Source organism: Hylobates moloch, unplaced genomic scaffold (genome assembly GCF_009828535.3).
Source record: "Hylobates moloch isolate HMO894 unplaced genomic scaffold, HMol_V3 SCAFFOLD_8, whole genome shotgun sequence".
NCBI lineage: Eukaryota > Metazoa > Chordata > Mammalia > Primates > Hylobatidae > Hylobates > Hylobates moloch.
The window spans coordinates 59,824,896-59,847,972 of NW_026652283.1; the positions used below are offsets into that span (position 1 = coordinate 59,824,896).

At 37.3% G+C, this 23,077-nt stretch overlaps 1 protein-coding gene and 1 pseudogene across 2 annotated transcripts in view; both read left to right on the plus strand.

Moving 5' to 3' along the window:
- RC3H1 (ring finger and CCCH-type domains 1) overlaps positions 1 to 23,077 on the plus strand; it is a 91,785-nt gene that overhangs the window by 34,469 nt on the left and 34,239 nt on the right. For both annotated transcript variants that reach the window (XM_032160944.2, XM_032160945.2), the window contains exons 3-9: positions 4,866 to 4,986; positions 5,824 to 6,063; positions 6,582 to 6,757; positions 8,463 to 8,663; positions 10,825 to 10,957; positions 16,493 to 16,611; positions 18,485 to 18,597. In XM_032160944.2, the coding sequence (XP_032016835.1) occupies positions 4,866 to 4,986; positions 5,824 to 6,063; positions 6,582 to 6,757; positions 8,463 to 8,663; positions 10,825 to 10,957; positions 16,493 to 16,611; positions 18,485 to 18,597 (1,103 nt within the window). The remainder of the gene's footprint in view (positions 1 to 4,865; positions 4,987 to 5,823; positions 6,064 to 6,581; positions 6,758 to 8,462; positions 8,664 to 10,824; positions 10,958 to 16,492; positions 16,612 to 18,484; positions 18,598 to 23,077) is intronic.
- Positions 19,653 to 19,774, plus strand: LOC116474065 (5S ribosomal RNA; annotated as a pseudogene).

Sequence of the window (23,077 nt, forward strand, 5' to 3'; positions counted from 1 at the left end):
TTGAGACCAGCCTAGGCAACATGGCAAAACCCCATCTCTACTGAAAATACAAAAAAAAATTTTTTTGCTGGGTGTGGTGGCACATGGCTGTAGTCCCACCTGTCTGTGAGGCTGAGGTGGGAGCATCACCTGAGCCCAGGAGGCCAAGATGAGTGGATCGTTTGAGGCCAGCCTAGGCAACATGGCAAAACCCCATCTCTACAGAAAATACAAAAAAAAAAAAAAATTACTGGGTGTGGTGGCACATGCCTGTATTCCCATCTGTCTGTGAGGCTGAGGTGGCAGCATCACCTGAGCCTGATCACCTGATCGAGGCTGCAGTGAGCCTCGATCGCAGCACTATGCTGTAGCTTGGGCAACAGAATGAGACCCTATCTAAAAAAAACAGCAACAACAAAAAACAAAGATACCAACAAGAAAGCAAAAAGAACAACCTACAGAATGTGAGAAAACAATTGTAAAATCCTATTTCTGATAAAGACTTATATGTAGAATATATAAGGAGCTCTTACAACTCAGTGATAAAAAGACAACCCAGTTTTTAAAATGGACAAAGATCTGAACAATCACCTCGTCAAATAGATTATACAGATGGCAAATTGGCAAAATGAAAAATAGCTCAGCAGTTTGTCTTTAAGTAATTGCAAATTAAAGCAAGTGAGATACCACTACACACAAAAATTAAACACACAAATTAAAATGGCCAAAATCCAAAACATTAGCAACACCAAATGCTGGTGAGGATATGGAGCAACAAAAACTCTCATCTTTTTGGAAATGAAAAATGGTATAGCTACTTTGAAAGACAGTTTGGCAGTTTCTTTATAAGCTTAACATAGTAGGTATTTACCCAGTTAACTTGAAAATTTATGTCTACACAGAAACCCTCACATGACTATTTATAACAACTTTATTCATGATTGCCAAAAAATGGAAGCAGTTGGGATATCTTTTAATAGGTGAATGGATAAACAGTGGTCTATCTATACAATGGCACATTGTATAAAATGAAATAATAAAAAGACATAGCTGTCAAGTCACAAAAAGACATAGACACATCTCAATGTATATCATTGCTAAGTGAAAGATACCAGTATGAAAAGGCCACATACTGTATGATTCCAATTATATCTGTAAAAGGTAAACCATAGCAACAATAAAAGTATCAGTGATTGCCATGGATTCAGGAGTAGGGAGAGAGGATGGAATTGGTGAAACAGTATTTCTTAGGGCAGTAAAACTGTTCTTTATGATTCTGTAATCGTGGCTATATGACACTCTGAATTTGTCAAAAACTGTAGAACTTTACAAAGATTATGGAAAACAATCTGAAGTATATGAAACAATTTCACTAAAGGGGTGGAGGAGAAAGGTAGATTGTGTAAGATTAAAGATAGGGAAAGATATTATCTATAAGCAGTGTACTCTAGTCTTTTCCCATGGGGGTACAAATTAATTCTGATACTGCTGTATGTATAATACATAATAAAATTGAACAGTTAAGTAAATGAATGGGAAATGGTTGGAGCCAGTTAACAGATAAACAAGGAGGAAGAGGTTAGAGTGATTCATGTGATAATGGATTGGAGTTGGAGGCATCAGTATGAACTCATTTTTAGCTTGATATGGATACAGATGGTTATATACAGAAATAGATATGTGTATATCTCGGGTTATTACAGTGACATATTTCCTTGCTCTGTCATCTAAGATGGCCTAGAAGGAACAACACCCCAATAGTAATGTGCATACATAGCATTCATATCTTGGTTTCTAGTACCATTCTCCAATAAAAGGAACCAGAGTTCCTTGGAGAAATGGCTAATTCTAAGACTGGGACAGGAAATACGCAAAATGAGTCTGGAGTAGCTTGTAGCACTGGAAAGTATAGAGAAGTATTCAAAACACACACAGACACATACACAGAGTAATGGGGGCTATATCAGAGGCACACAGGAGCCAACTGAAAGAGCTGTCAATGGCCAAAGCTAGAACAGTTTGAACAACAAAATAAGTGGAATTGGATTATAACCCAGGTATAAGATAAATATCCTTGAGTCTACATGATAAAATTAAATGATCGAATAAATAAATGGAAGAAAGAAAGAAATCTCCCATGCAGAATTCCAAATTAATTACATAGATATTCTGCTCTCAAGGATGTAGAATGTGTGTGGGCTACGCATAGTGACTCCTTCCAAAAAGTACAGTTTGGAAGGTGGGAGATTATGTAACTTTATAGTGGAGAAACCTGGTAAACACTGACTAAACCAGCTGATCAAATTTAACATCAGCAATAATAAGTTGTGTTGGTGGTGTGTAGCTTTGATATGATGTGATAAAAATGGCACTTTCCCCCTATGATCTTCCAAAAATCTATAACCCCAGTATACTCATGAGAAAAATGACAGATCCCAGATCCCAGTTAAGGGGCATTCTACAACATACCAGACCAGTACTCCTCAAAACTGTCAAGGTCATTAAAACAAGAAAAGTCTGAGAAAGTGTCCAAGCCAAGAGGAGCTTAAAGAGATATTGCAGGGCCAGCACAGTGGCTCACACCTGTAATCCCAGCGCTTTGAGAGGCCAAGGTGGGCAGATCACTTGAGGCCAGGAGTTGGAGACCAGCCTGGCCAACAGTGAAATCCCGTCTCTACTAAAAATACACAAAATCAGCCGGGTGTGGTGGCGCATGCCCATAATCCCAGCTACTCAGGAGGCTGAGGCATGAGAATCTCTTGAACCTGGGAGGTGGAAGTTGCAGTGAGCCAAGATTGTGCCACTGTACTCCAACCTGGGCGACAGAGTGAGACTTTGTCTCAACTTTGGAAAAAAAAAAAAAAAGGGAGAGACATGCAGGGAGAGAGGGAGGCCAAGGTGGGTGGATGGCTTGAGCCCAGGAATTCCAGGCCAGTCTGGGCAATGTAGTGGGACCTCCATCTCTACAAGAAAATACAAAATTAGCTGGGTGTGGTGGCGTGTGCCTATAGTCCTAGCTACTCAGGAGTCTGAGGTGGAGGATCACTTGAACCTGGGAGGCAGAGAGGTTGCAGTGAGCCCAGCTGCTGCCACTGCACTCCAGCCTGAGTGGCAGAGTGAGACTCTGTCTCTGAAGACTAAGTGTAATATGGTATCCTGGATGGGATCCTGAAACTGAGAAAGAACATTAGGTGAAAACTAAGGATATCTGATTAACATATGGATTTTAGTTGTTAATTATGAATATGTTGATATTGGCTCATTAATTTTAACAAAGGTACCATACCAGTGTAAGATGTTAATAATAGGGGAAACTGTTAGCCGGGTGTGGTGGCTCGCTCCTGTAGTCCCAGCTACTTGGGAGGCTGAGGCAGAAGAATTACTTGAACCCGGGAGGCGGAGGTTGCAGTGAGCCGAGATGGTGCCACTGCACTCCAGCCTGGGTGACAGAGGGAGACACCATCTCAAAAATAATAATAATAATAGGGGAAACCGAATACAGGATAATGAGAATTCTGTGTACTATCTTTGCCGTTTTTCTGTAAGTCTAAAACTGTTCTACGAAATAAAGTTTACCAGGCAAAATGGGCAAAGGATCTGAATAGATATTCTTCCAGAGAAGATACACAAATGGATAATTAGCATATGAAAGGATGGTCAACATCATTAGCTATCAGGGAAATAAAAATCAAAACCACAATGAAGTGGGAGGAAGGTAGATGGAAAGAAGAGATAATTATCAAAGAATACAAAGCTTCAGTTAGACTGGAGGAATGCCTTTAGTGATCTATTGCACAGAATAGTGACTATAAATAGTAATACATTGTATGTTTCAAAACTGCTAAAAGAGTAGATTTTATTTAAAATCTACAAAAAAAAAGTGAGGTCATGGATTTGTTAATTAACCTGATTTAGTTATCTCACATCGTCACATTGTACCCCATAAATATATGCAATTATTATTAATTTAAAATAAAATTTAGAAAAACCACAATGAATTACTACTTTCCACCCAACAGGATAGCTATAATAAAATAGATAATAAGTAGAAGAATTATCTTCCTACATAAAATGTAGAAGAATTGGAACCCTTATACACTCCTGGTAGATATATAAAATGCTACTCTGCTTTTGGAAAATAGTTTGGCAGTTTTTCAAAAGGTTAAATACAGACTCCTAGGTATATACCAAAGAGAAACAAAAACTTTTGTCTACACAAAAACTTGTACCCAGATGTTCATAGCAGCATTATTCATAATCGTCAAAAATAGAAACAACCCATATGTCTGTCAACTGATGATTGTATAAATAAAAGTGTGATATATATATACAATGGAATTCTATTCAGTGATGAAAATGAAGTACTGATACAACCTGGAAGACCCTTGAAAACATTGTTAAGTGAAAGAAGCAAGTCAGAAAAGACTATCTATTGTATTGATTTTGCTTATGTAAGATGTCCAGAATAGGCAAATCCATAGAAAATAGATTCATCTTTCCAAAGGTTGGTGGATGGTTGGGAAGAAATAAGGGGTAATTGTTAAAAGGGTACTGTGTTTCTTTTTGGGGTGATGAAAAGGTTCTAAAGTTGATTGTGGTTATGTTTGCACAACTGTGAATATACTGAAAACCATGGAATTGTATATACTTTAAACCAGTCAGTTGTATGGTATGTGGATTATATCTTAATTAGGCTGTTAGATAAACAAAACAAAGGAATGCAAAGATACATGTTAATAGGAAAGATCTTTTGAAAGAATTCAGTAAATTTAGTGGGCGTTTTGATGTTACCAGTGTGTTAGCATTATGAGTGCATAAACTATACTAAATAAAACATTTAATTAATGAACTGAGCACTCATACAGATCTTTTCTTTTGGCCTCCAGGTCCCTGAGCAGCAGCCTATTACTTTGTGTAGTGGGGTTGAAGACACAAAGCATTATGAGGAAGCCAAGAAATGTGTAGAAGAATTAGCATTGTACTTAAAACCGCTCAGCAGTGCTAGAGGTAAGTTTTTGTTTCTTATTTAAAGAGTAAAATTGCTTTTTTAAATACTCAGTACATAATCCTATATATTATAAGTCCTGAGGAATTCCCAAAAAATCTAACTAGAGGTAAATTTGATGCGATTATCCATACTAAGTAAATGTCTACTAAAGAAACTTGTTACCATAAAAATTGTGAGCTATTAAGCAAATGTTAATGAAATTTACCTATTGTAAACTAAACTCATTTTGTGCTAAATATCATTACACCAACCACATCAAATCGTGAATTTTGAGTTTATGTGATGATGGAAACATTATTCGATCATAATAAAAGCAAATATAGCTACTTACTTCAGAAGTGCTTTCCATCATTTGACTATTCTGAATGGTTTGCCTTCTATCCAGTTTTATATGCTATGCTATAGGCAGTATAATAAATATGGAAGTTGCCATTACTGCACAGAAAGGGCTTGCTATTTAATTAGGAAAATAAGGTTAACCACTATGAAATAATATACCAGAACTCTTAGGACCTCAAGATTTACATTATAAACTAATTATCAACATTGTCTAGTCCTTTTTTCTTTCTTCCTCTGTGATTAAAATGAGTAATGGTATATTTAATGTCATAATGAATGCTAAGTTCACATGAGATAACTCATGTATACATTTGTATACTTTAAAAATGTATACTTAAGTAAGCTTTACATGTGTGGTTTTATTTGTTGCTTATTTTAAATACTCTAGTAAGACCCAGAACTAGTCACATACCCACAAGTTAACCCAACAGAAGAATTGCTCCTGGACTTTAAAATTGCATTGTGAACCTAGGAATAACTTCTTTACTCTTTTAAAGGAGTGGGTCTGAACAGCACTACTCAGAGTGTTCTGAGTCGCCCAATGCAGAGGAAGCTTGTGACTCTAGTCCACTGTCAACTAGTAGAAGAAGAAGGCAGGATTCGTGCCATGAGGGCAGCTCGATCTTTAGGTGAACGAACAGTTACAGAGCTCATTCTCCAGCACCAGAATCCTCAGCAACTCTCTTCCAATCTTTGGGCAGCAGTAAGGGCTAGGGGATGCCAGTTCCTTGGACCAGGTACATAATTAACTTTTGGTATTTATTCTGCTGGTAATTCTAAAAGTATGATGTAGGAATTATAAGTGATGTACAAAGCCTAGTTCTTTGCAGTATTTTATTGTTACCAAGTAATGTCTTGTTTGATGTTCATGGCTTGAGCAATTCCACGTAACTTAGTGGACTTACTAGGTGAACTTAGTGAACTTAGAACTTTTCTCTTAATGCCAAAAGTTGTTTCTTTTTTAAATTTTTTTATTTTTCCTTTTTTTCACACCTGTAGCAGGAAGTTCATTCATTTTGATAGAAGTTTTTCTTAAATGTATTAATCACTTATCTGTTTTCTTTATAAAATATATAGAATGTAATACAAAATTGCTCACAAAAATGGTGTAAAAGCGTGTTGCTGGTTAATTTTAACTGTATTGCCAGTTAATTGAGTGAATAGCTGCAGAAATGGTTAAATATTCCCCTTCTAATAAATGGATTTATCTTATCTATGTACTTGATAAATTTTGGTTTTGCCCAACTTTCCCTAGCAATGCAGGAGGAAGCTTTAAAGTTGGTTCTGCTGGCCTTAGAAGATGGTTCTGCTTTGTCAAGAAAAGTATTGGTTCTCTTTGTGGTGCAAAGATTGGAGCCACGGTTTCCTCAAGCCTCTAAAACTAGCATTGGGCATGTTGTTCAGCTCCTTTATAGAGCCTCCTGTTTCAAGGTATGAACCTACATTAAAGCTTAGCTTGAAAGGAAACATTGTTCTTTCCCCAAAGTTAAGTAGTAAAACTTTGAGTTTAATAAAGTTGCCTGTATCTTTTCAGAAAATTTCAGCAATTTTTCTTTATTCTTTTAAAGAATGTAGATGGTGTCTTATTATAGTTACATCCTATTATATTGAATTTTTGTATGTTTGATATTGAATAACATAGATCAAGTCAAGGTTTATCAATTTTTGTATTTCAAGAGACTAAGAAACTATATCAATTTCTTACCAAGACTGTGCAGAATTGGTCTGAAGAGAGAGTTATTGAAGCACAAATAAATTTCATTTATTTTTATTTTTTTGAGACAAAGTCTTGCTGTCGCCCAGGCTGGAGTGCAGTGCACGATCTCGGCTCACTGCAACTTCCACCTCCTGGGTTCAAGCGATTCTCCTGTCTCAGCCTCCCGAGTAGCTGGGGTTATAGGCAGGGCCACTGCGCCTGGCTACTTTTTGTATTTTTAGTAGAGACGGGGTTTCGCCATGTTGGCCAGGCTGGTCTCGAACTCCTGACCTCAGGTGATCTGCCCGCCTCAGCCTCCCAAAGTGCTGGGATTACAAGCGTGAGCCACCGCGTCCAGCCAAATAAATTTTATTCAGAGATTTTCTCCTAGTGTAATTCCACATATACAGTAATGAAGTTCCATTTGCCATTTCAGTTTATATGATAATGCTGGACATAGTCTCTTACCCCAAATTGAATAAGCACCACCTCAAACATTGCTTCTCACTATGTATCATTTATTATTCATCCAGTATTATTTTTCTGACTTTTTTTTGAGATGCAGTCTTGCTCTGTCGCCCAGGCTAGAGTGCAGTGGTATAGTCTTGGCTCACTGCATCCTCTGCCTTCTGGGTCAAGCAGTTCTCCTGCCTCCAGCCTTCTAATCATAATCATGATTATTCTAGTCTAGCATCTCACACTTTACACTTTCTGGTAGTAGCCCATCCCACAAAACTCCATGGAGAATTAAGCCAGGTACAAATTAAATCATTTTTAGAATTACACAGCATCTGAAGCTCTACAGTCATCAGTCCCACCTAGTTCATTGTCAGGCAATCTCAAGAGTCATAATCCACATTTATGGAGAAGAAACATTGTTTTTCAGAATATAGAATTGTATTAGTATTTTTTTCTTTTCAAAAATACATATACATACACATACACCTTAAACTGAATGTATATGTTAAAGTCTGTCAAATCTTTGGATTTCATTCCAGCACATACAGATTGACTATACAAAAATCCAAAATCCAAAACTTTTTGAACATCAACATGATGCTCACACACTCATTGGAGGATCTCAGATTTTCAGAGTAAGGATGCTCAAGTGGTTTAATGCAGATATTCTAAAATTTGAAAAAATCTGAAATCTGATAACACTTCTGGCCCAAGCATTTTGGCTAAGAGATTCTCAGCCTGCATTTATTCTTTCTGAAAGACCTATCCAGAAAATGTTGGCCTAAATCCAACTTGACTCAGAATGGGATGATAACAATATACCTACCTCAGCAAGTTGAGGAGAAGGTATTTTGCAGGCAAATGGTATATTCATTTAATCTTGCTGTTGCTGCTAAATTTGTTACATTAAAAATTATATGTTCGTATAAAGCATAAACTCATTTTTTTGACTTCATTATGAGATTATTTGTGTCTTATTAGGTCACCAAACGTGATGAAGACTCTTCTTTGATGCAGCTGAAAGAAGAATTTAGAACCTATGAAGCTCTGCGGCGAGAGCACGACTCCCAGATAGTGCAGATTGCTATGGAAGCAGGCTTACGAATTGCACCAGACCAATGGTCCTCTTTGCTTTATGGAGACCAATCTCACAAATCTCATATGCAGTCCATTATTGACAAGGTAGGACCTTTTTTGTTCCTTATTCTTGGACTAATCTTGGCATTTTGGTAATTCATTTAACAAATGTATATTAAAGTGAATACTGTATAGCTTTTGTAAATTGTATTTATAGCCAGTGTCATGTCATAACCAGTCACATTATAATACCACTTTGTTCACTTAAAGATTTGATTAGTTTGTATTTTTTATTTTATGTATTATATATTTTATTTTATTTTATTTTTACTGGAATCACAGAGATGAAGGCCAGCTCTAGAGACCACTCTACATTTAATTTAGAGAAATAGAGTCAAATAGTAAGAGTAACCTAAAAAAAAAAAAATTTACTAAAATCTTAATATGTATCTAGTGGTTTTAAATAATTCATTTAATCCTCTCAACAGCCCCGTATTATCCATTTTAGACAAAGACAAAGGGAAGTTAATATGTTTTCCAGCATCACATAGATAATAAATGACAGAAGTGGATTTGAACTTGGCCATTCTCACTGTAGAGTACACTAACCTTTTACCAAACTATTCCTCCCCACCTTTTTTTTTTTTTTTTTCTATTTCTGAAGATAGAGTTCCTTGAATGGGTAATACAGTGAGAATTGGGAAATATGTTTTTTAAATGCTTGGTGTAGGGTGGGCACAGTGGCTCATGCCTGTAATCTCAGCACTTTGACAGGCCAAGGTGGGGGGATTGCTTGAGGCCAGGAGTTCAGGCACAGCCTGGGAAACATTGGGACACTCATCTCTACCAAAAAAAAAAAAAAAAATAGCCAGGTGTGGTGGTAGGCGCCTGTAGTCTCAGCTACCTAGGAGGCTATGGTGGGAGAATCCCTTGAGCTCAGGAGTTTGAGGGTGCAGTGAACTATGTTAGCACCACGGCAACGGAGTGAGACCCTGTCTCTTTAGGGGGGAAAAAAAGGCGGTACATAATTTTCAGTTACAATGTAGGTTGTTTGCTCTGCCCTGTAAGTCTTCCCTGGATACCTTTAACCAGACTTTACCTGCAACTCTTAGGTTTGGACAGGAGCTTGTATCGGAAGTTTTGCAACTGATTTATAATTTACAAAAACGCTTAATGCTTAGTAATGATCTATTAGAGGAGTACCTTTCTACCTCTGAAGAGAAACTTGGCTTTCTTTTTTTTTTTGAGACAGAGTCTCACCCTGTCACCCAGGCTGGAGTGCAATGGCATTATCTCGGTTCACTGCAATCTCTGTCTCCCAGGTTCAAGCGATTCTCCTGCCTCAGCCTCCCAAGTAGCTGGGATTACAGGCATGTGCTACCACGCCCAGCGAATTTTTTGTATCTTAGTAGAGACGGGGTTTCACCTTGTTGGCCAGGCTGGTTTCGAACTTCTAACATCGTGATCTGCCCACCACAGCCTCTCAAAGTGCTAGGATTACAGGCATGAGCCACCATGCCTGGCCTGGCTTGTCTTTTATAAAGATTCTACAAGGTGGTTAATCTTCCTGTGTGAACTGAACTGTGTAACTAGGTGTATATCCTGCAATAATTTTCTCACGTCACGTGCAGTGCTTTAAATTTAATATCCAGAGACCTTTGTACAACAAGCTGGTAAACTTTGCAGTGTGTGTGATATTTTATAGAGCAATAGAACTTTCTGTAATCATGAAAATGTTCTGTGTGTGCACTGTCCAATATGGTGATCACTAGTCACACACGGCCATTAAGCACTTGAAATGTGACTTTTGCAACCAATGAACTGAAATTTTTATCTCATTTAATTAACAAATTTAAATAGCCACATATTGCCAAGGTTACCATATTGGATAATACAAAAGCGAATTTATTAAAAGTGATGAGAAAAGCACTAATTCTAGTAACTTAATGGGGAGAGAAACAGGAATTAACAATTCACAAAGATGACTCATCAATATATCTAATTGACGGTAGGCTGAATTGAGAGAGGTCTCACATTTGAAGAATGTGACAGCAGAGGCAATACAGTACACAATGTGCCAAGCTCTGGATGCAGAGAAGTACAGAATTTATTTGGGTAGCAAGTAATCTACTCTGGCCGAAGTGTAGGGTATATGGGAAGATAAAAATTAAATTTAATAAATCGCAAAAATGATTGTGATATAAATAATCTTTATAATAAAAGGATTATCTGACCTTTGGGAAAGTTAACATTTATCTTTTTTAAGTTGCAGACCCCAGCCTCTTTTGCACAGAGTGTTCAGGAACTAACAATTGCTCTCCAGCGGACTGGAGACCCAGCAAACTTGAACCGACTAAGACCCCATTTGGAGCTGTTAGCAAACATTGACCCTAGTCCAGGTAAACCCACGGGAAATTAATGGACTATCTTATATGTGCCTTTCGTGCTACTCAATGGTTCTTTAATTATCTTTTGTTATTCCTCTAGGGTTTCCCAAAGTAGTTACTCCAGATATTTTTTACAGTATTTTAAGTTTCCATTTTAAATCTTTTCACTCTTTATCTCAGGTTAGTTCACTTTAATATTTATTTAATACTTTTTACACTGTTGCTCATTTCATCAGGAAAATAGATTTCTCTGGGCTTCTTTATGTTTCTTCTTTCTCCCGTCACAAAATTGTGTTGTATTTTACCATTCTTACCTCTTCCAAATCTTGTTTTTCTCATTTTTTTCTGTATCATGTATCCTTAGTTGCATTTCCTTGATCCTGTTTTTGCCATCTCTGTGATACCTTGTTCCTTCAAATATCCTCTCTTGTATATCTTTACTTAGGCTTTTTCTGCTGCTTCTCCTTAACCTGAAAATATACCCAACCTTCATTTTTCAACTTATACTTACATCTAAGTTATTTTAGCTTCTCTGTGTTTATTCCTACTGCTGATCTGAAGCTCTCTTAATATTCGCTAGTAGATTCCCAGTCTCTGATTCCAGAAGCTTTGTCTTAGTTTTTAAATCACTCCCATTTGTTTTCAGCATTTGGATAATGTTGTTGAGCACTTTTTTGATATCTTTCTGTGATCTCATAGTTCTCTTCTGACCTGAGTGCTACTTCTGTCTTATTTGTACCATGCTTTCCCCTCCTGCCCACTAAAGAGTAGGCAGGTTATGCTCTTGGAATTTTGTTTTCTCTACATGCTCTGATGGTGGTTATTCATTCTTAGCATCAGGTATTACCTTCGTGTAGAATACAGACTCCCAAATATCTCTATCACTATTATCTCTGCATCACTCCAGATACATCTCCCAGTGCTTGCTGAGATTCCCCATCATCTCCTCTGAGTGCTTCAAAGCAAGCTCATCATTACTTGATACTTGCTCTTCCTTTAATGTTTCCTCTTTCTGATAATGACCTCATTCTCTGAGGTATGTAAGTTTAAAACCTTAATGTTTTGTCTTGCCTCATCTTTTCCTTTCACTTGTTCTACATACTGTTTCATACAATACGATTTATCTGTTCTTCTTTCACAATATCCCTGTATCCCCTGCTTATAATTACTTCCTTTGAGAGCCTCCTTTTCCCCGAGACTGAATGTCTTCCAAGTTCCTCTACTCTGAGTTCCTCCAATCCAGTCTACTTACTGCTGTAAAAGAAATCACATCCCTGGCCGGGCACAGTGGCTTACGCCTGTAATCCCAGCACTTTGGGAGGCCGAGGCGGGTGGATCACGAGGTCAGGAGATCGAGACCATCCTGGCTAACGCGGTGAAACCTCGTCTCTACTAAAAATACAAAAAAAATTAGCCGGGCATGGTGGCGGGCGCCTGTAGTCCCAGCTACTTGGGAGGCTGAGGCAGGAGAGTGGTGTGAACCCAGGCAGCAGAGCTTGCAGTGAGCCAACACTGCGCCACTGCACTCCAGCCTGGGCGACAGAGCGAGACTCTGTCTCAAAAAAAAAAAAGAAATCACATCCTTGATCTTGCTTCCACACTCATAAACTTTCATTGTTTGTAGAATTGCTTACGGAATAAGGTTTGACACTCTTGACTATGGCATTCAGAACCCTCTTAGTTTTTTGTCAGCCTGCTTTTATAGATTTGCTCCCAAAATTGATTAGTAAACCAGATCAATGTTATTAGAATATATAGTGATTTTTTTCCCTGACTGCTGTGCTTTGATTATCCTGAGCAGTCAAAAGAGAACTTCCACAAGTTCCTAAACCATTTTTGACCCCGTTTCTCATCTACCTACCACTTCATTTCTTTTTTTGGCACTCTGTTGAACTCAACTCCAGTCAGGCATTTATCTCCACTGCTCTATCCAAACTTACTTTTTCAAGATCATAAATTACTTCCATGTAGCTAATTCCAAAAGTCAGTTCTCAGTTCTTACTGTACTTGATTTAGCAGCATTTAACTTTTTTTTTTTTTTTTTTTTGGAGACACAGTTTCACTCTGTCCCCCAGGCTGGAGTGCAATGGCAAGATCTCGGTTCACTGCAACCTCTGCCTCCCAGGTTCAAGCAATTCTTGTCCTGAGTAGCTAGGATTACAGGCGTGCACCACCACATCCAGCTAATTTATTATTATTATTTATTTTTAGTATCTTTAGTAGAAACAGAGTTTCACCATGTTGGCCAGGCTGTTCTCAAACTGCTGAACTCAGGTGACCCGCCTGCCTCAACCTTCCAAAGTGCTAGGATTACAGGCATGAGCCACCATGCATGGCCATTGTTCTGTACTCTCTCTTCCTTGAAATGCTTTTTTATTGGCTTCTAGGTTACTAATTCTCTTCTTACTTTGTTGGACTCTGCTCAGCGTCCTCTGCTTTCTCATCTCCATATCCTGTACTCTTTGGAGTGTTCTTAGAGTTTAATCCTACTGTTTCCTAGATAATCTTATCTATCCCATAGCTTCAAATATAATTTATGTAACTCACAAATTTACTGTATTTTTATCAGTTCTGAGGTTCATAATTATTTCAGATCTTAGCATTTCTGAAATTGGAATGCATTTGTTTGAAGACATAATTAACCTTTTTTTTCTTTGTTGGCACATAAAGTAATATGTATTACAATTGATAGTCTTTTAGAGTTTGAAATATATATCCAGCCCATGCCTTTTTCCTGAACTTGTATATAAAACTGTTTTCTCGGCCGGGTGCAGTGGCTCATGCCTGTAATCCCAACACTTTGGGAGGCCAAGGCGGGCGGATCACAAGGTCAAGAGATCGAGATCATCCTGGCCAACATGGTGAAACCCCGTCTCTACTAAAAATACAAAAACTAGCTGGGCGTGGTGGCGGGCGCCTGTAGTCCCAGCTACTTGGGAGGCTGAGACAGGAGAATCGCTTGAACCCAGAAGGTGGAGGCTGCAGTGAGCAGAGATCATGCCACTGCACTCCAGCTTGATGACAGAGCGAGACTCCATCAAAAAAAAAAAAAAAAAAAAAAAAAAAAAAAAAAAAAAAAAAAAAAACTGCTTTCTCAGCATCTATCATCTTATATCTGATAAGCATTTCAAACTGAATCTGTCTAAAAATGAGCTCTCCCCTGCCATCCTGTTTGTGGCAACTCTATCATTCCAGTTGCTTAGTCCAAAAACCTCAACTCTTCTTTCTCTCATAATGTATATCTGATCCATTAGCAAATTCTGTAGGCCCTACCTTTAAAATCCATCCAGAATCCATCTACCTTCACTGCTGCCATCCCCATTTCTCAGGGGATTATGGAATAGCCTCCTGTTGTCTGTCTGATTTTAACAAAAGAGCTGGAGCGACCCCGTCACCCTCTGCTCATAAATTCTCCTGTAGCTTTCTATCACTCAGAGTAAAAGCCAAAATCTTTCCCATGATCTATAGGGCCTCATGGTCTGGTCTTTCATTACCTCTCTCAAACCTCATTTCCTACCCTTTTTTTCACTTAATTCCCTCCTCTCTGATTCCACCTCCATGCAACATGCCAGGCACACTTCTTACATCAAGGAATTTGCACTTACTCTTTCCTCTAACTTGGATGTTTTTCCCTTGGTATATTATTCTGCATGTCAAGAAGAATTAGTTACAGAATATTCTTTGATTATAGGGCCTTTTGTAGTTTTTGTGGTGTGTTGTATGGAAACATATATATAGCTGTATTGAACATTGTACAAAACAAATATTAGAAGATAATTTATATATTTGAAAGTCTCCAGTAGGCACATTTAAACCCTTCTTTCAGGTCTTTAATGAAATGTAACCTTCTCAAGGAGGACTTTTCTGGCCTCTGTCTAAATTTTTTTTTTTTTTTTTTTGAGACAGAGTCTCCCTCTGTTGACCAGGCTGGAGTGCGGTGGTGCGATCTCAGCTCACTGCAACCTCCGCCTCCCAGGTTGAAGTGATTCTCCTACCTCAGCTTCCCGAGTAGCTGGGACTACAGATGTGTGCCACCATGCTCAGCTAATTTTTTTGTATTTGTAGTAGAGCGCAGTGGCTCATGCCTGTAATCCCAGCACTTCGGAAGGCCAAGACGGGTGGATTGCCTCTGTCTAAAATTTTACACATTGGCCCCACTTCTCTTTTTAGCTCTGTTTTTTCAATTCAACATTATCTAAATACTACTCTATATTTTGCTTATTTGTCTTGGTTATTATCTGGCTCTTCTCCTTGAATATAATGGGGATTTTTGTTTTAATCACTATTGCTTACCCAACAACTAGAACAATAACTCAGATTTAGCAAGTGTTCCAAAAACTACTTTTTTGAATACTTGTTTTCTTCACCTTTTTTCCTTTTCAGATTCAATGTGTCCTTCAAAGCCCGGTTCAAATGCCATCCCCTAGAATTCTTTCAGGGTGTCTGAGCAAGAAGTTATCTCTACGTCTCTCTTCTTGTTTCATTTTATCTATTTCTTTTAAAGGATATATTTAGCCTTATAGTTAATTTTTCTTTTATAAATCATAGTGCTGGCACTGGGCAAATACCTACTAAATGAAGACATGTAGCAGAGTTGCTTTATATAATAGCTCTTCTATTAAACTTTTTTTTTTTTTTTTTTGAGACGGAGTTTTCGCTCTGTCACCAGGATGGAGTGCAGTGGTGCGATCTCGGCTCACTGCAACCTCTGCCTCCCGGGTTCAGGCGATTCTCCTGCCTCAGCCTCCCAAGTAGCTGGGACTATAGGCGCATGCCACCGTGCCTGGGTAATTTTTGTATTTTTAGTAGAGATGGGGTTTCACAATGCTGGCCAGGATGGTCTCCATCTCTTGATCTTGTGATCTGCCCACCTCGGCCTCCAAAAGTGCTGAGATTACAGGCCTGAGCCACTGTGCCCAGCTTATTAAACTTTTTAAGCTTTTTATTTACCAAAACTTGATTTATATAAAAGTTAAAAATAAACATGCAAATTGACTAACTATAGGCAGTCCTCAGTTTTGTTTAGTCTACACAGTGTTGGTCTGAGCAATGGTCTAAATTTCTTAGATGCCAACATTTTAAAACTGGGAAATTTTTATTTAAAAATCTCAAGTTTCAGGTTTCCCTGGGAAACAGTGAATGTATCTGGCAGTGCCAGCCTTGTATCATCACATAACAACAATCATCTAAAGCTGAGTTATAACCATACTCTTAGATGAGGGACATGCTCTCCAGTTCAGCAGTCGCTGTCACTTGTTGTCTCCTCAACACTAAGAGTCTAATGACAGTTACCACTATTGTGTGGCCTATTTACCTCTTTCATGTTACCTTTCTTGTTCCTATGGTTATTTCAGTTTGCAACCCCAGCTTTGAAAGAATATGTCCATTCCTTTAAAATGATGGTTAGGTGAATAACCTATTATCTAAAAAGCTAAGGTGTGAAGCTTGATTTCACTGAAATGTTGTCAACTAACTCTTTTATTAATTTGATATTAGGGAAAATATTGAGTAACATTAGAGTTTAAAACATTATCATTGGTTGTATAGATGCTCCTCCTCCTACTTGGGAACAGCTGGAAAATGGGCTGGTTGCTGTGCGTACGGTGGTACATGGGCTGGTTGATTATATCCAGAACCACAGCAAAAAAGGAGCAGATCAGCAGCAGGTAAGGAAGCTGTTTAAACCTTAGAGTTACCCCACTGTGGATATGCCTTAAAACTATAGGTAAACCACTGTGGGTATACCTACAGATACAAAGCCAAAAAGATGACATGAATATTTTGAGACTCTGACTATAGAAACTATAAATTACCTTGGCATGGTTAACAGTTTACTGCATTAGGCTGGTAATTTTATCTGACAATATTGACATTAAGTAATCCTTATTGATCTGATGTCATGCTGGGGTCAGTCTTCACATTGGATATGGCAGCATTTGATGGAGAAAATGGATTCAGTGCTGAAGTTTATTCCATTTATATAAGATTATTATTCTCTTTAGTTTGTTTAACATTTTGGTTTGACAATAAGTATCACTTTTTAGTGCTAATACTGTGTCTTTCCAATGCTGTTCAAATTTCTATATATTTTCTTATTAATATTTTAAGATTTTTTTCATTCATAATGTCTGTTATGCCATTGGGCCAAATTTCCCTCAAAGTTTTTAGATGAAATACGACTGTAGAATATAATAACTTCTTATAGCTAGAGTTTTAAATTTTATTCCCAGTAATTTTATTTGGCTCTCAGGATTTATATTAGGTTCATTAGATCTTTTATTTTGCAGTAGTAAGCCTGTGAACGTAAAACTCTTAATTTACCTGGTTCAGGTAAATATCAATAGATTACTCAGTATTCCTTTTTGCTTAAGAGGCAAGAAATATAAAAATTATCCTGCTAAGTAAAATAATCTGGATATGATTTTCCTAACCTGTCTAACACAGGTCAAAGCTTTATTTATGAATAGGCATAAAAGAAAGGAGAACCTACAGTTTTTAACTCTCTGTTTCATTAGACATCTTGAAGAAAATAACAAACGTAATGAGACTAACTCTGCCATATAGTGGTAAAATACACTAAATTTTGTCCAATTTAGTGTTGTGTCTCATATTTCATTAACTTTCAAATCCATCCTCCTGCCTTATCCTTGAGTTGTAAATAATAAGTGTCATTTGTACTTTCGGAACTATTTTAAGTTCTTCTTATATTATTCTGCATGTCAAGAAGAATTAGTTACAGAATATTCTTTGATTATAGGGCCTTTTGTAGTTTTTGTGGTATGTTGTATAGAAACATACATATAGCTATATTGAACATTGTACAAAACAAATATTAGAAGATAATTATATATTTGAAAGTCTTAAACTACAGTGGTTTGTTTTTTCATTATAAAATGTGGAAATGGGCTGGGCACAGTGGCTCACACCTGTAATCCCAAGCACTTTGGGAGGCTGAGGCAGGCGGATCATCTGGGGTCAGGAGTTTGAGACCAGCCTGGCTAACATGGTGAAACCCTGTCTCCACTAAAGATACAAAAATTAGCCAGGTGCGGTGGTGGACACCTGTAATCCCAGCTATTTGGGAGGCTGAGGCAGGAGAATCGCTTGAGCCAGGGAGGCAGAAGTTGCAACGAGCCAAGATTGCACCACTGCCCTCCAGCCTGGGCAACAGAGTAAGACTCCTTCTCAAAAAAAAAAAAAAAAAAGTGGAAATGAGATCATAGTGCCCCCATGAGCTTTCTTTTTCCGTATAAAACAAGTATAAGAATGCCTATGAGATTTATTAAAGAATTTATATGATGCTACTTGTTTGAGAATTAATATCAACATATCAGAAAAATTAGGACTACCTTCTTTGTTTTTGCTTTATTTATATTTGGACTTTGAAACTTCAGACAGAAGGGCACTTTTGCTCTTGGTAATCTAAATAAATATGTGAATTACTTATCTAGATTATCAAGATCCTAAAATGACAACACAAAATTTATGTTTTTTTTTGTGGGGGTTATTACACATCTAATGTTTTGATTTTGGTTTTAGCCTCCACAGCATAGCAAATACAAAACATACATGTGTCGAGATATGAAGCAGAGAGGAGGATGCCCTCGTGGGGCCAGCTGTACATTTGCACACTCACAGGAGGAACTGGAAAAGTAAGTGTGAAAGGAGACTTTGGAATAAGGTATAAGTGGAATAATTTGCTGACATACAGAAATACAGAAAGAGTAGTTGCTTTATCTTAAACAAATAGGACATTTTTAGAATGTAACACAGCTTGAACATTCCTATTCTGAAAATCGGAAATGCTTCAAAATCCAAAAATGCTTGAAAGCCAACTTGACACCACAAGTTGAAAATTCCACACCTGACCTTGTGATGGATAGCAGTCAAAACTTCATGCACAAAATTATTTAAAATGTGTAAAATTACTTTCAGACTATGTGTAAAAGATGTATATGAAATATAAATGAATTTTGTGTTATATATTTGGGTCTTATTCCCAAGACATCTCCTTATGTATATGCAAATATTCCAAAATCCAAGACAAATCCAAAACTTGAAACACTTCTGGTCTCAAGCATTTCAGGTAAGAGATATTCAACCCGTACATAATTTTTAAAAATGAAAAGCAGTTTCTTCAGTTTTTATTGCATCATGCCTATAGATAGGAAACTATTTTATGATTAGCTAAATCTAAAAGTGGGTCATTTTCACTACAAAAAATTAAAATTCTAATAATTTTAATCAATTTTAATTTAACTAATTGCATAATGTATTTCCAGTGGAAAATTTTGCCCTTGGCTCAGTTTAACAGATTCTTTTAAACTTCAAGGACAAGATAATTTCAGGGATGTTAAATTTTTCAGCTCATTGAAGAAAGAAAGGAAAAGCCTCTTAATTTTTTTATTTTTATATTTTATTTTATTTTATTTTTTAAAAATAGAGACAGAGTCTCCCTATGTTGCCCAGGCTAGTCTCAAACTCCTGGGCTTAAGGGAGCCTCCTGCCTTGGCCTCCCAAAGTGCTAGGATTACAGGCAGGAGCCACCACACCCACCGCCTCTTAATTTATTTATAAATCCAATGTAACACTTTCATTAAATTTGACAAAGATAACACAATTAAAACTGCAAATCTATCGCACGTGTTAATATTAAAAATCTCAAAAATTTAAATATAATTCAGTAATACATTACAATAGATGCCATGTCTATGGGCATAACACCCTGAATCCACCTGAGCTCATCTGATCTCAGAAGCTAAGCATGGTCAGGCCCAGTTAGTAGTACTTGGATGGGAGACTACCTGGGAATATTGGGTGCTGTAGTTTTTTTTTTTTTTTTAATATAAATAACATAATTTTTTTTAAAGAAAAGAAAATAGATGCCATGAGTCTGCAAAAGTAGTACAATATACTTCTCACAACTTAGAAAATAACATGATAATATCCAAAAAATGCCAAAGACTTTTGAATAAAATTGAATGTCAATTAAAAATCAAATTCCAGCCAGGCGCCGGTGGCTCACACCCGTAACCCCAGCACTTTGGGAGGCTGAGGCGGGCGAGGCTGAGGCGGGCAAATCACAAGGTCAAGAGACTGAGACCATCCTGGCCAACATTGTGAAACCCCGTCTCTACTAAAAATACAAAAATTAGCTGGGTGCGGTGGCATGCGCCTGTAGACCCAGCTACTCGGGAGGCTGAGGCAGGAGAATCGCTTGAACCCTGGAGGTGGAGGTTGCAGTGAGCCGAGATTGCGCCATTGCACTCCAGCCTGAATGACAGTGCGAGGCTCTGTCTCCAAAAAAAAAAAAAAAAAAAAAAAAAATTCCTTAATACAACAGAAATATCATACTTTCTCAGCATGGTAATAAATTATATTGTAAATCAGAAGCCAACATAATAGTAGATGCTTAATTAGTAAAATATTCAATTCACTCTCTTTAAAGTCAAGGATAAAGCAAAATTTTTTGCTAGTAATTAGTAGTAAAATTTTCTACCACTGTTATTTAACATTGTGGAAGTAGTAGCTAATGTATGTAAGAAAGAATAAAATAGCCATAAAATTATTGGGAAAAATTTTAGTACTAGAAACAAAAGAAATGAGAATTTAGTAAGATGGCAAATTTTAAAAATCACAAAAATGAATTGCCCTCATGTAAACTAAAAAGAGAAACATAACCAATTTAAAAATAAGTTAAAATTAAGGATCTCTTCCAGGGTGTATATAAATTGAACCAATAAATTACCTAGGAACATAAGAGAAATATTGAGTAAACATACTGTGTTCTTGGATAAGGTTTGATGCTATAAAAGTTTCATTTTCCCATAAACAACAAATTCCAAGAAATCCTAATTTAAATCTCACCATGATAATGTTAAGATCCTATCAAAAATTCACTTGTAAAGAATAAATAGGTACAAATAGCCAGGAAAATTCTGAAAATTCTGAAAAAGAAGTTTTCGACTGGAACTAGACTAATAACTATTAACCTGTATTATGGACTACAGTGAATAAAAGACTATAGCCTTTTACGTAGGAATAGATAGATTAATGAAATGCAATAGAGAATCTAGGAGGAGTTTGAGATGCATATAGGAGCTTAGCATATGTGCTAAAAGGTGGCATTTCACATCAGTGACCAAATGAATGATGGAAAATAACTCACCTATTTGAAAAATAGAGCTGGATTCTTACCACAATCTTTATACTAAAATGAACTCTAGATGTATAAGAGATTTAAATATTTAGGAAGGCAAGAAACTACAGAGGAGTAAGAGGGTTTTTGTTTGTTTTTAGTTATTAAATAAGGAAAGATTTTTTTTAAGAACTGCAACCCAGCATCCGTAAAGGAAAAGATTGATACATTTGATTACATAAAAATTATAAAACTAAGATATGGTACAAATACAGTTTTTTATAAAAAACTTGGTGAGGAAATGACATACAGAGGGCCGATACCCTAACATAAAATGAGCTCTTACAAATCTAAGCAGGAGAGGAACCAATAGATTTATGGATCATAAACATAGTTTACAGAAGAAATACTAATGGCCAATTATCCTGTGAAACTATGTTCAATCTCACTAGTTGTTAAAGAAATGCAAATTAAAGCAACTTAGTATTTTTGGACTACCAAATTAACAAGACCAATACTACCCAGTATTTGATGAGGTTTTGAAAGACATTTTCCTTCATGATCAGTAGGACTTAAAATAGTTTTAGAGAGCAGTACGACAAAAATTTCTAATTTGCGTGCTCTTTGACCTCATTCTGCCTTTGCTTACTTGGTTATTCACACAAGGTGCAAGTACATGTTCATAAATATCTGTTACTTTTTTTTTTTTTTTTTTTGAGACAGGGTCTCACTCTGTCTCCCAGGCTGGAGTGCAGTGATGCGATCATGGCCCACTGCGGCCTCGACTTCCAGGCTCCAATGATCCTCTCACCTCAGCCTCCTGAGAAGCTGGGACCACAGGTGCATGCCACCATGCCCAGCTAATTTTTGTATTTTTGGTAGAGACAGTTTTCCCATGTTTCCCAGGCTATTCTTGAACTCCTAAGCTCAAGTGATCCACCCACCTCAGCCTCCCAAAGTGCTGAGATTACAGGCGTGAGCCACTGTGCCCAGCACATTATTTTAATAGCCAAAAAAAACCCAACCAGCCTAAAATGAACTGACATAAAGGGATATCTAAGATTAGTAAGTAGAGGGAAAAATTAGCAGTAATATATGACTCAACTGCTGCAAATAATAATCTTATATGAATATAAAGCTAATGTATAAAGGAACAATTCCATATAATGATATACCAGACTTTCAACAATAATTATCCCCGAGGGATAGTTTTCTCCCCAACCTCAGAAATTTGTCAGTTGTGGGAAATGTGTAAAAATAGCATTATTACTCTGATGGGGTTTTATTTATTTTTTTATTTACTTTTTTTTGTTTTTTGAGACAGGGTCTCGCTCTGTCGCCCAGGCTGGAGTGCAGTGGCACAATCTCTGCTCACTCACTGCAACCTCCGCCTCCCGGGCTCAAGCAATTCTCCTGTCTCAGCCTCCTGAGTAGCTGGGTCTATAAGTGCCTGCCACCACACCTGGCTAATTTTTGTATTTTTAGTAGAGATGGGGTTTCACCATATTGGTCAGGCTGGTCTCGACTCCTGACCTCAGGTGATCTGCCCGCCTCATCCTCCCAAAGTGCTGGGATTACAGGTGTGAGCCACCGTGCCAAGCTGAGGTTTTATTTTTGAAAATAAAAATGCATTAGCAGTTGTAAATGGACTTGCTTTCATTGTTGAGGAACAAAGATCCTGGAGTCTGATGGCTTATATTTTTTCCTTTGGTTAGATTTCAGAATCGATGTGCTTGTTGTACCACAGCATCTGTTTAAACTTAGGCAATTATTCTGTATTGGTTCCATTAACCTACTTTTAAAATAACTTTAATTTTGTATTGGCATACATAACATCAGCATCTCTGAAGCAGTTCTAATAAAAGTCACTATCCTTAATTGCTTAAAATTTTTTTTTGAAACAGGGTCTCACTGTGTTGCCCAGGCTGGAGTACAGTGGTGCAAACTTGGCTCACTGCAACCTCTGCCTCAGGCTCAAGTGATCCTCCCACCTC